The sequence below is a fragment of the Cuculus canorus genome, chromosome 12 (assembly GCF_017976375.1).
Source record: "Cuculus canorus isolate bCucCan1 chromosome 12, bCucCan1.pri, whole genome shotgun sequence".
Classification (NCBI taxonomy): domain Eukaryota; kingdom Metazoa; phylum Chordata; class Aves; order Cuculiformes; family Cuculidae; genus Cuculus; species Cuculus canorus.
The window spans coordinates 16,458,237-16,471,129 of NC_071412.1; the positions used below are offsets into that span (position 1 = coordinate 16,458,237).

Consider the following 12,893-nt stretch of genomic DNA (forward strand, 5'->3'; position numbering starts at 1 on the left):
AAGGGAGCTTCGTGTCTTATCTAAGGAAGCATTTTTAAAGATGCAATTACAGTTGGGTAATAAATAGAACTGCAATTCCTTGTCCTCTTCCCTTTCCTCCCCTGCATTATTGTGGTGATGGCATTTGCATGCAGTAAATTCACAGTATCGTTATGGAGAGCTTTGTTATGCTCTCTAATGATGAAACTGAACTCTGACCCATTTCAACAGGAATTAAGTGAGGGATTTTCCAGCAGGACCATGCTAAGTGATGTAGGGAGTTTGGAAATCACACCTTGTGTTCCAAACTGTGTTTCTGGCATCAGCCATAATTCATAGTTGTGGCACAAATTCCTCATACATCAGGACAGGATGACAGAATTAAAAAGCCAACCACAAGCAGCATCTGCAGATTGCACTGTTTAACCCCCCTACTTTTTAGTTCTGTTCCTGGGATGTGTGGGGGTGGGGGTCAGACAACCACCCAAACCCAGCGTGGCTGCACTGGCTGCAGGCGCAGAGGTGGAAATACCAACGTGCACAGATTTTATCACCTCGAGAGCTGCTCCAGTGATGAACTCATTGATTGCATCGTTAGTGAACTGTGTGTAGATCAGCATTCTGTGGCACCCCTGCCTGGGAGTGCGAGGCCAGCTGAGGCTCGGGTCCCAGGGGAGGAGGAACACGTGAGAACATACAGAGTTTGAGGGGAGAGAGAGAGACAGAGTGATTATTTCAAGCTGGGGTGGAAACTTTGCTACTCTGCAACTTTTTTTGTTTCTTCACGGTGAACAGAGCTCAGGATTTTCAGAATCCGTTAGATTTGTTTAAAAATCTCTCACCTACCAAGGACTTTTGAATTTCACAAAAATCCCAAATCAGCCAAACAAAACCCACAACTACTAGAAATTTCACTGTTTTTTTTTTTCCCCCTGTACAGACCAAAAAAACCCACTTGCTATTTCCATTTGTGCTGTCCAGCATGGTCTGGAAAAGACAAAGCAGTTTCTCTTTGTGGTCTCTGTTTGTAGCTATGCAGAGGTGTGACAGCCCCCACTGGCAGGAAAAGGAGTTCAAGAGACTCTGCAACGCTGACTGTATTAATTGTAAAGGGGGAGAGGAAAAGGGGCATTCAGTGCATTATGTTCACAGCACGCGAACAACAAGGCTGCGGGTCCTGCCCCTCAGCACAGTTCAGTTATCACAGAGACTGGTTCAGAGCTTGTTCTGCAATTCCAATGGCACATTCCGGTTAAACCCAGGCATAACTCACCCTCAGACAAGTTCTGTTGGTGCTGTTACACGATTGCAAATGGCCATAAGGCAACGCACTCCAACCAGCCTGGCATCCCAGCCCCATGGGTTTGGAAGACAGCAGTGGAACACAGCAGCAGGACAGTTGCTGGTGACAGCTTGTGTGTATTTAGTTTTGTTCCATTTCCAACTTATGAATCCACACAGCCTGGCCCACTGTCAGGAAAGTGGGACCCAGGATAAGTGAAAGATGGGTTCTGTGCCGGCAGGCTGCACAGCCTCTGGTGGCACTAGAGGTGCTGTGCCAGAAGGCCGAGACAGCCGAGAGGAGACAGTTCTCAGTTTTTTCCTGTAGGAGGATTAAACCGGAACTCCAAGTCCCATGCTACAATTTATCAATAATAATAAAAAAAAATCTAGATAGAAATACTTCCAGTCTTAAGATTCCACCCCAAGAGAAATGCTGAGACTCCTTGGAAGATGAGGATGGGACAAGTGGCAGGGAAGCACAACTTCCCTGGCTGTACCTCTCCTCCGGTACAACACAGGGCACTGCTCAAAGGGGCAGCAGAAGTTAACTGCGGGCTGACGGTCAGCGTTTTGTGCTAAGTCAGTACAAGTTACAACAGCTCCTGATTTTTATCCTCACAGAGCACTCACAATGGCACTTTCCAAGCAGAAAACCTCACTGACAGCAACAACAGCATTACTGATATAGACACTCCTCCCCTTAGCGGCAAAGACTGACCTAAAGCTGCCTCCTACAGACCCTGGCACAGCGCAAGCCTGTGTAGACTTGCTGGCTGCATTTAATCCAGTTACACTAAAAATGCCTGTGTGATAGCCGTGCAAACACCTGACGTTCCTGGACGTGGACAGAGACAAAACCATGCTGTAAAGAGACAAAAAATGCGGGTGCTATGCAATCCATAGCACACTACTATGGAAATGAAAAAATATAAGTATTGAAAAGACACGTAGCTCTATGTTTTTAATTTCAAAGGCTGCCTAGAGCAAAGGAACCATCAGCGACCTGGTTGAAGGAAAAACCAAAAGGCAGAGAAATGGGAGAGAACTGCACAAGCATTCTCAAATAGAAAAATGAGTCTCAGCACTCAGCAACTTTTCTGTAAAACACCAGAGAGAAGCACCCACAGCTACAGTGAACCCTGGCTGCGAGCCCTGGGCTGGGACTCCTGGTATCAAGTGTACAGCACACACAGTTTTACTTGGGGTTTACCTGGCCAGAAGATCAAGTTGTCTCCCCAAATATAAACCCTCTTCACTTCTCCTTGCCCAAAGAGTAAGCATGGTCTGCTAGGGCTCAGTTGAACGTTTTTAGTCTTCGAGGCAACAGACACCCAAAGTAACCCACGCAGCCTTGAGGGAGGTGCTCTCTGTGCATCGCATTCCGGGACTCTGGCTCCATCCAATGCTGGGGGCACCGAACTGAGAGGTAATTTCATCAGTAAAAGATTTCATCATCACACCAAGCAAGCGGAAGGTTTGCTCTTGCCACGTAGCAGCGTGCTGTGAGGAGGTAATGCAACAGCCTTTTATTTTTAATTTATCTGAGGCGAGGCAAGGCAGGGCCAAGCACTGCTGTGCCCTCTCTGGGACCCATGCGCAGGAAACTCTCCTGGCTGCCGGACTTCCCAGCACTAACAGACAAGATCCACTCAGTTACAAACAGCAAACCTACATCAAACAAGGGTTTTGGTATTCATTTCTCTCCCCACATGTTTAAGACAAAGCAAAGCCAATTTTCACATTAAATAGTAAACCATCTGCACCTAAATATGAAGTATTTGAGTCACTGCCATGAGACTGGAATGTATCTGACAGTTTATACCTGGAATTATTCTTTGGCTCTTTTTCACTTACATCCAGAAAGCACCATACCCCAATTCCGTTCCTATTCCTTTTCACCACTGGCCTAAACCCGACTGAGAACACCGTGGTTCCTCAGGTGCCGTACAGTACTGGAGAAAGAGGAGGGTCTCGGTCTTCTACTGAGGATATGCTTCTGAGTATAGCAGTCCTTCAGCTGAAATCGCATCCCCGAGTCCCACGGTCCGAACAGGATCTTTACACACCAAAACAGGAGTGAAGTGGAACGAGATGCCTTCTCTGTGCCAATGCACCACCGGCTCATCTGGATTTAAAGAGATTTTGGCAGGTGCTCCTGTCTGGGAGGTGACAAACTCCAGTGGAGCTTTCAGGAAGACTTTGCTGGTATCGATGGTTTCGGTTGCGCAGGCCTGAGTCCCTGCTGCTCTCGCCCCGGCAGCCACCGCAGCCACCTGGTTGCCCCAGTACCCATCCACTGTGACGAGGATGTGATAGGCCAGAGTGTGGAAGTGAATCCGTGTGAGATCGGAGGCCCGCTCTGCAGTCTTCCCATGCTCCTTCAGGATCCAGAAAAGGATATCACTGACTACACCCACATCGGGAACTCCGCTCCAGGAAGTGAGTGATGCGTGGGGACCAGAGGCAGACTGTGTCAGGAAAAGCAGCTCCTGCTCGTTCAGCCCAATGGAATTCACCAGGGGAAAGACCTGCTAACAGAAACACAGGAGCAACAGTTATTCCTTCAGAGAGAAAATCAGACTTGGGTTTCCCTCATTCAGGGCATGTTTTTTACAGTACTCTGCTGCTGGCTCTGGTTCATCGCTCAGCAGAAGGGAGCACCCAGTTTCCTGGAGAGATGCTGCCCAAAGTCGCCGCACAGGCTTCTCCAGCTCAGCAAGTCTGCAAGATTTGCTTAGCCAAGAAAAAGTTTCACGCCATAGGTGCATGCTCGTTCAGTGCAGTTAATTTTCTAATTAACTTAATCTTTAACTTAAGATTAACTTAAATTAAGTTAATTTAATCTTCCATTAAAGGCCAACAAAACAGGAAATATTCCTAACACTGGGATTAGCTGTGCCAAGCTAAATGAGGAGCCAGTGGGATCTGCAGGAAAGAGATTCTGCAAAGAAATCAAAGGGTTTTAAAATTATAAACTCAGGTCAAATTCAAATCCTGTTTTTTTCTAGAAATCTGCAAACCTGCCAAATCTAAACCAGCCCAAGTCACTTGTATCTATGGAGCTGTGAATCTTCTCCTGGGTCACTTTCCTGCCCATGACTGCAAAAATTCCTTACACCACGAAACAGAGCCCAGCTGTGTTGCACAGTTTTTTTACCAAATGCTGAATAAACTCAGAGCTGGAAAAAATCCTTACTCCTTGCTGAAAATGGTCTGATGATCGGCTGAAGGCACAGTAAGATACCTCCTAAATGAAGCTTCCCAGACAGACCCGTCTAAACTGAATGCTCTCTCTGCACTAAAGGGAACAACTCTGTCCTCTGCTAAGCCATCAGTCACCACAGTTCTCCTTTGCTGCACAGAGGAGACACTGGTGAGCTCAGCAGAGAAGACAGAAGCATTAAGAATGCAGCAGCAGACATTAACCCACGTTCTCAATTTACCTTCAAATAGCCCTAATTTTAAGTTTTTGTTTCTCTATTCATCTACCAGTCTGGGTATTGTGAGACTGAGGGAAAGGAAATGGATAGAAAAAACCGTGTCCTTTCATTTTCCTTACCTGATGTATAATGTTGCTCATAAAATCTTGATCTGTCATACTGGCCAACTCCAGGTGTATAGGAATGTCCGTAGGGATATCGGAGATGGAGGCCACAGCCTAGAGGGGCACAGGAAAAAAGACCACCCTAAATTCATTAAGAAACAGATAGAACAAAGTGGTTTTGAGTCGGAGATGCACGTCCTTTAATCTTTTTGTGCATGGGTTTAAACACAATTCCAAATGAGGTGTATGACAAGTGTCGGGATGTACTGCCAAGGGGAAGAAACAGAAAGAACATCTCGTCTTTGGAATCACAGAGCAAGGGCGCTGTATCTAACCCTAATCTGCATCCAACTCAGCACTCTTCTAATGGACTAATTCAGAAGCATCACAAGTCTGAAGCTGCTGTAGAACAGCTCATCCTAGAACAGAGGAAATAAAAAGGCTGCTGTGTTGCACTGGGAAGGGCACTCAGCTGTAAAACAGGCAGTGATCAGCCTATAGAAAGAAAATGTGGTGTAGCTCTTCTGGGCTCAGATGAGAAAGCCGCCTCTTGGATTATCTAACACAGATGCTGCTTAAGGAATGCAAGTCTTGATTATAACCTTGATCACCTTAGCATCTCGATAGAAAAAGTGTAATTTAGCCACTAGATAAGCTCCAATAATTACGTCAATGTACTTTTATTCCCCTAGATAACCCACTCAATCCAAGAAACATTAGTGTTACATTATCCAACTCTTCCCAATCTTACAGCTCATATTCTTCTTCTAGCAATACTGAATAGATTTACGGAGATCTGAAGACACAGCCTAATTACAAGTTCAAACCTGGGAAACCCAAGACTGCATGAAGCATATGTTGGAATGGAAATCAAGGAGACACTGCTATTCAAGTATCTGACCTCCATAAGTCGCCTCTGACGCATCTCCTTGCTCTGGCCTTCCATCATGTGAAGTCCTGAAAGTACCACAAGATCTGGCTGAAATTCATCCAAGGTGGACACAAACACTTCCAGCATATTTAAGGCACCATTGGATTGGTCATGGGAGAAGATAAAGCGGTTGGCAGTGGGTGCTCTCACTTTTCCCCACTCTTCACCTAGGGTGAGACAAATGGAGCAGGTTAACTCAGAAAAGAGGCAAATCAAACCACGTGTCTGCAGATGGGTTTTATATTTATGGTAACTGTATTAAATGGGAAAAAGGTTATAACAGACTTTCAGCTGTCTGCTCACCTACCACAGCTCCCTTAGGCGCATGGAATTACCAGAGTACCCCAGTGACAGCTGCCAATACTGGTAACTTACACAGCCCTTCTAGAAACTGACTAAAAAACCCAACTTTACAGCAAGGAATATCTTAGTGATGTTCAGGTTTCCCATCTAACATTCAGCCTTTGGCAAGGTACCTGCTTGATACTCCAAGATAAGGTGGAATTCATCTCTTTCCTGCATGGATTCAGGTGGTACAACCACATTATCGTCAAGTAGTTCATGGAGTTTAGGACCAACTGGGCCACAAAGGAGGATCTAGAAACAAGAAAAGAAAAATCAGCATTTCAGTGCATTTAAGCATCGCCAAGATAACTGATCCCCAAAAATTGTGATCAGATATTAAAAAAAGCAGCTATGATTTTCAACTTGTCAGGCCAATGGTTGTCTCCACCACAACTTCAGAAACAACTGGAAGATCCCCAACTCTACAGTGGAGAACTTGGAGCCTCATTAAAACTGAGCCAATAGCATGAAACTTTGGGAACGCATACCTTCAGGTCTGGATTTGTTGCAAGCTTCTGACCAATGAGTGCAGCATTTCCTCCTACGTAAAGCTGTAAAACAAAGAGGCAGGTATGGGCATTCTCTTGCTTTGCTTGCTTTAGACATGCTTCATCCTCAGTACAGGTGAGAGAAGTTAGCTTTTAGAAAAGGATTTGCACTGCAGAAGTTGATAAAGCTGGGACTGAAGGCAAAACAGTTTTACAAGATCAACAACTTAAGTGTTCTCTGACCTTTTCTTAATCTACATATTCACTGTCAGGTGACTCGCAGCCCTGTACAAATGAATCCACTCTTCACATAAACAGACTCTATCTCTCTGCAGCTTTTCTTGGGCAGTTGGCAACTTGTGGGTTTTTAGCAAGGCTGATAAGCAGCCCTTTAAAAATGACTTCCAATTCCTCCACTTAGAAACCAGAGCATGATGGAAAGGTTTAGATTGGAAGGGACCTTAAAGCGCATCCAGTTCCAACCCCTCGCCATGAGCAGAGACACCTCTCACTGGATCGGGTTAAACCTGTGGCCTGTGCCCACATGAAGGGAGTGGAACCGTGAAAGTTTCTTCAGGTAAGAAAGGTCAAACTTTCAAGAATACTCTGATGTGAGCTTTGAAACCAAAGCATTTAGATTGTCATGGGATCACAGGCACTTGGAGGTGACAGTATACACGGCATCAAGTTAGACTCAGAAGACCCAGTATAAATTAGAGCAACAAAATTTTGCTTTTGGAAAGAGAGTCTTCATAAAAATTTTTTCATCACCCCTCCTTTTAGAGAGAATTTAAATCCTGTGTTGAGGAGCAGAAGCTGTTCAGAGTGCTTACAGCTCCTAATGCTCCGATCTCTTTCCTCACTTCCTGCCTCATCACAAGATGTTAGAGCCTCTTTTACAGCCTCAGCCCCATTTGGCTCCCACACAACAACGTTCATACAGAGGCATCTTAGACTGACATTTCAGTTTTGGGACAGCAAGCAAGAGAGGGACCATTTAGACCCTCCTATTTGCACAGCCTTCTGCAGAAAGGCATTAATACACTCAAGCTATGGCACAGATTTCCTTGTAAAATGATCTGCGCTCTCACTAGACAGAACAAAGGTCACCAATGATGCAGAAAATAAGAACTGTGCTTCTCTTCAGGTGGTAGACTTGCCTGTGCACCGGGGTACTCGGAGGCTGTCCGTGCAATGTGATGGAAGGACTCGGCATCACTGAAGAAGCGCTCGGCAGCTGCACCTTTTTCCATGAAGTGAGCGAATGCTTCTTTCAGGTCCTGTCTGGAGTTCAGGACCGCATGATTTCTTCCATCCCCAGGTTCAAGACCGAGCGCCTCTAACAACTTCACACCGGACAGAACCACATCTACACAGGCGTTAACACTGGAAGAGAGAAGGAAAATGAATACCGGGAAACCCACCCATGACTCGGGGCGAGACAATAGAGACTTCCCAGCCAGCGAGGCTTGCTGTTCGCTAAGGGGGAAACAACCAAATGAGAAAAAACACACAGGCGTATGAATCTCCTGAAATTCACTACAAAAGCATTCTCCTTCTGACATGCTTTTTATTGCGTTCCAGCACTGCAGAGGAGAAGGGGGTTTCTAATATCCTGCTGAATTAAAACAGGGATGAGTGAGCTGCAGGGCCCACAAGCGGCTGTGTATGTTGCAGTATGTTTTGCACTTCATGTGCTGCCTTAGGCTTGCTAAGAAAGAAGAGGCACAGCAAGAGTAACATTTTTAATTCTTAATTCTTAAAATAGGAAGGTTGTTTTTTTTTTTTTAAAAAAATACGTATTTCTTCTTTAAACCACCTGGGCAATTCAGAACTGTTAAATAGTATTTAAGTCTAGCTCAGCCTCTAGCGTTTCAGCTACTCCAAACAATAACCACCCCTGCATCAGCCTGGCTCTGTTTATAAGAAGTCAAGAGAGCAATTTGTCAGCTGAAATATTTGAAAGCTGCACTTTCAAAAAGACCATCCCAACTTTCCAGAATTATCATGCTGCCTTCTCTCAAACAGTGGAACCAGGAGACGACGCCTGCAATAGTCAGGAACTGCTAAGAACCATTTCAGTTGCATGCCAAGTCTGACCTGTGGCTCTGATCTCCCAGTCCCCATTTCTTATCAATTACATCAATTTAAACACAGTCTAACTCAGACAGAACAGGAACAGCTTCTGGGCTGGAACTGGAAGAAAGCTTATCAACGCTTGCCCTTGTTTCTACTCGTGACTTCAGAGAGACACCACACGTACCAAATATTTACTGAGATGATTCCAGCAATTACTAAAGCACCTTCAAGAACTGCTGCCAAACGCAATTTCTGTTCCTCTGCCCCACAATTCCCTGACAGGGATCCAAACAGTTGATAATACTTTTGCCAGATCTCCAGCTTAAGCTGTGTCTACCCACAGGCCACTCCAAATGCCAAGGCCTGCTTACACACCAGCGTGAAGCGCACAACCACTTAGTGTTCCTCCTTGCCAGTGACCTTTCATGCATGATTAGGGCCGCATCATACAAAATAAAGGACATTATAAACCCCGAGGCTGCTCAGTATGGGAGGTAACCAGCTCAGAAATCCTCTACTGTGCATCACCTCACACACTAATGAAAGAAAAAATCCCTTTGCACAGCAAAGAAAACCATGAGACAAGAAGCTCAAGCAGCATCTTAGCCCCAAACTTGCTGCAGCAAAAGGTCAGCAATCTTCTGTTTTAATGAATCATAAAGGATGCAAGGGGACATAAACCAAGTCACAGCTTTTTCAAGCGAGACACTAATTATCTTCCAACTGTCCGTCTTTTTCCTCTGCCATTCCTCTGCTAACATACTTCACACTTGCAGTAAAGTTCCTTAACAGCAGGGACAGGCCACTAATGAACTGCTTTTGCTGCTGAAGTTTAAGGCTCTCTGCGTTTGGGGGGTGTGTATATATTATCCAGTTGCTTTAAAGCAAAGAAAAAAGCAAAATATAAACCAGATGCCTTGGTCTGTTCCAGTGAAGGTTCCACAAAAGATAGGACTCAAGGAGGCACTGGAAAACCTCTTTCATCATATATTCACTGGAGAAAACGTGCATTAACAGTAATGTGAGAACAAGACTAACTCCAGCTAATGCCGTATTGGCTACAAGCCATGGAGGTGGAGTAACTTCTCTCAGTACTTCAGGGTCAAGTCTCCTAGTCAAAGTCAAGTTATCCTGTCCTGTCCTTAAGTGACAGCAAGTCACGGAATTGTGGGATGGTTTGGGTTAGAAGGGACCTCAAAGCCCATCCAGTTCCAACTCCACCTCCCACTGGACCAGGTTACTCACAGCCTCATCCAACCTGGCCTTGAACACCTGCAGGGATGGGGCAGCCACCACTTCTCTGGGCAAATCCCCTGTATTTATTTATTGCCAGCTGTGGTCCCCAAGTGCCACCTTCCTGGGGACAGGCTGGCAGCTCCGAGTCCCTCAGAATCCACATAAATATCTGTTTTATGGGCATGCAAGCCAGGCATAAGTTCTTGCTTATCCATGTCTAAACTGCAGTGCACTTAAATCACTGACACGTGACTTTTCTGGACCATTAATCCCCTTGGCCGAGGACCACCCCTGGTGAAGCAACGCAGCAGGCGGCTTCTCCCAGGAAACTACAGGCCTGGAAAATTAACAGAGAGGTTTCACCAAGAGGCAGGAGCTCCAGCAAACTTCCAACATGAGGCTTTACAGGTGGGAGAGCTACGCCTGGCCTGTGAGGCCCTGATACACCCACACCTATGGATACAGAGCCCAGCATGGGGAGGGAAGTCTCCTACCTCGCCCCCATACAAGTGGGTGCGCATCAGACCACGCCCCCACCGCACAGACCACGCCCCTATTCCATCACGCCCCGCCCCTGCCCCAGAGGCTCCGCCCCACACACCTACCCGACGGCGACGCGCGCCCAGGGCCGCCCCGGCCGGACGATGGCCGCCTGCCAGGCTGTCACCATGCGGGCCTCTAGAGAGCGAGCGTGGCGCAGCCCGCCCAGCAGCGAGGCGGAGAGGTGCCGCAGCGCCGAGTGGGGTAGCTCGGGGCCGAGCAGGCAGAGGTAGCCCAGCGCTAAGGCCAGCAGGCCCACGCACACCGAGCGCTGCCACATCGCGGCGCGGGTTCTCCTCCTCCCACGCCGCGTCCGAGGCGGGGCGCGAGCGGCGCGGGACGCCTTACGCCGCCTCCGTAGCGCCCCGCCCCCGCCGGCCGCCTTACGCCGCCTCCGTAGCGCTTTACTCCGCCTCCGTAGCGCTCTACCCCCGCCGGCCGCCTTACGCCGCCTCCGTTGCGCTCCGCCCCGTCGCCGCCGGCCGCCTTACGCCGCCTCCGTAGTGCTTTGCGCCGCCGACCGCCTGATGCCGTAACGCTGCTTCGGGAATGGGACGGTCTCTACACCAACGGCGCGGCCTCTCCCAGCGCAACCTGCGTACCTGCGCGAGGCACAGCTGCGTCGCCTGCGTAACCGAACTTCGGGAATAGCGTGGGATGCAGCGGCTGCGGTGGCGCCTCGTGAGGAGAAATGGCGGGAGGCGCAGCTGCCGCTAGGCTTCGCCGAGCTGTGGGGCCTGCTGGGCGCAGCCTGCGGTACCGGTACCGAGAATGCTGTCAAAAAAACTCAAGTTTTGGACTTTTAGAAAGCAAACACCCTTCATCGGGCCTGGGCAGCACAACACACTGATCTCCATCGTTCCTGTGCAGCGAGACAAGAGGTGGGACAGAATGCATTGCTCACTGAGGCATAGGGATAAATTATCCCAGAAATCTTCGGCATTCTATTACTTTCCAAGGTCTGATTTTAATGTTATGAACTTCACAGCAGTCAAAACCCTTACTAATCTGGAGCAGCTCCAGCTCTTCCTGACCTTGCCTTCGAGACAGGGAAGGGCTGCACACAGGTGATTACAGAAGAGACACGTGTTTAGCATAGATCACACTCAACACAAGGCGTTACTGTGTTCAAAGAATGAACAGTGTCTGGAAAAACACTGCTTGAAAGAAAGCATGGCATGAGAGGGACGTTATGTCTAACTTCCAAAAAATACCATTACTTAGATGAAACTTAAGCTTCAATCAAAATATTCCAGTTTTTGTAATAGTAACTACTTTTTGTACCGTTACCGACACTGTGCTGAGGCCATAGTGCCTGCACGCTCCTGTGTATGACACAGCTTCACCTTCCATGTACTCCTCTCGGAGCCCTTACCCAGTGCCTCTGCGTGTTGTGTCCACTTGTGTTTGCCCCTGGCCTGTCAGTGCTGCTTCCCAGGTCCCTGCCCTGTCCCACTCATCAAATCATAGAATCATAGAAACTAGGTTGGAAAAGACCTCTTAGATCATTTGAGTCCAACCATTCCTATCTGCCACTAAACCATGTCCTTGCGTACCTCACCTACCCATCTTTTAAATACCTCCAGGGACAGTGACTTAACCCGCTTCCTGGGCAGCCTTTGCCAGTGCATCTCATTCAGATGATCCTTTCTGTGAAAAATTTTCTTGATGTTCAGTCTGAACCTCCCCTGGCAGAGCTTGAGGCCATTCCCCCCTGTCCTGTCCTGTCCTGTCCTGTCCTGTCCTGTCACTTGGGAGAAGAGGCCAGCACACACCTCTCTACAACCTCCTTTCAGGTTCACTCCAGTGCCTCTGTCCCAACAGCCCCTGCCCAGTGCACCGGGCGCTGACCCGAAGCAACTGCTGGCCGTAGGACATGCTCTTTCTTCCTCTGCAGAGTGGCTTCTGGCCTCAGCCTCCTCCATGCCCTTTCTGTGGTGAGCTGCCTCCTCAGATCTGCCCACACCTCTCCTGCACAGCCAGAGCAGTGGGAGAGAGCAGCCTCTCTTGTCTGTTCAATCCAATCACAGGGGCGGTGTAACAAGTCAAAAGGGAGGTTTCCCTTTTTAATGAAAGAGAGTTTTTCTGGGCTTCTTTAGAAATCACAGAGATGTTCGCTCTAAGTCTTACAACAACATTTGCACGAGTTTGACAACTGTGCTGCAGTGCGTTGGCTGAGGCAGCTGATAATTTTCTTATTCAGTTCTGTGTTGTGAGTGATTGTCATCTCCTTTGACTCTGACAAAACAAACAGTAATGGAGATGGGACAGCGGGAGGCTTTTTGTTGATTTTTCTTTTTCGAATGTAAGACTTGGTATTCAGTGAACAGCTCATCCACAGCAGCTGTTGCCATGAATTCATGGCTGGCCCTCAGAGTTGCTCACTGGGTTCCCTTTCTCACTAGTCCTTACCAAAATATACTTTTCCTTTTCTGTTGTTGTTGTTCCTGTGAAGTTATTCCTAGGA

The 12,893-nt window shown here is 47.6% G+C and overlaps 1 protein-coding gene and 1 long non-coding RNA gene across 3 annotated transcripts in view; one reads left to right on the top strand and one right to left on the bottom strand.

Annotated features, from left to right (window-relative positions):
• Positions 1–305: 305 nt before the first annotated feature.
• ADPGK (ADP dependent glucokinase) lies at positions 306–10,791 on the bottom strand. Of its 2 annotated transcripts, none has more exons than XM_054077571.1 (7): positions 10,492–10,791; positions 7,732–7,957; positions 6,572–6,634; positions 6,215–6,335; positions 5,709–5,905; positions 4,823–4,921; positions 306–3,791 (listed from the first exon to the last, which is right to left on the bottom strand). In XM_054077571.1, the coding sequence occupies exons 1-7, from the start codon at positions 10,704–10,706 to the stop codon at positions 3,243–3,245; spliced, it is 1,470 nt and encodes a 489-aa protein (XP_053933546.1). In that variant the 5' UTR covers positions 10,707–10,791; the 3' UTR covers positions 306–3,242. The 2 variants fall into 2 exon arrangements, with proteins under 2 accessions (XP_053933546.1, XP_053933545.1); XM_054077570.1 differs by having other exon boundaries at positions 306–3,794.
• The window catches only part of LOC128853355 (uncharacterized), a 30,733-nt gene continuing 28,594 nt past the window's right edge, over positions 10,755–12,893 (top strand). The window contains exon 1 of the long non-coding RNA XR_008451847.1: positions 10,755–11,307. This is a non-coding gene — a long non-coding RNA (uncharacterized LOC128853355). The remainder of the gene's footprint in view (positions 11,308–12,893) is intronic.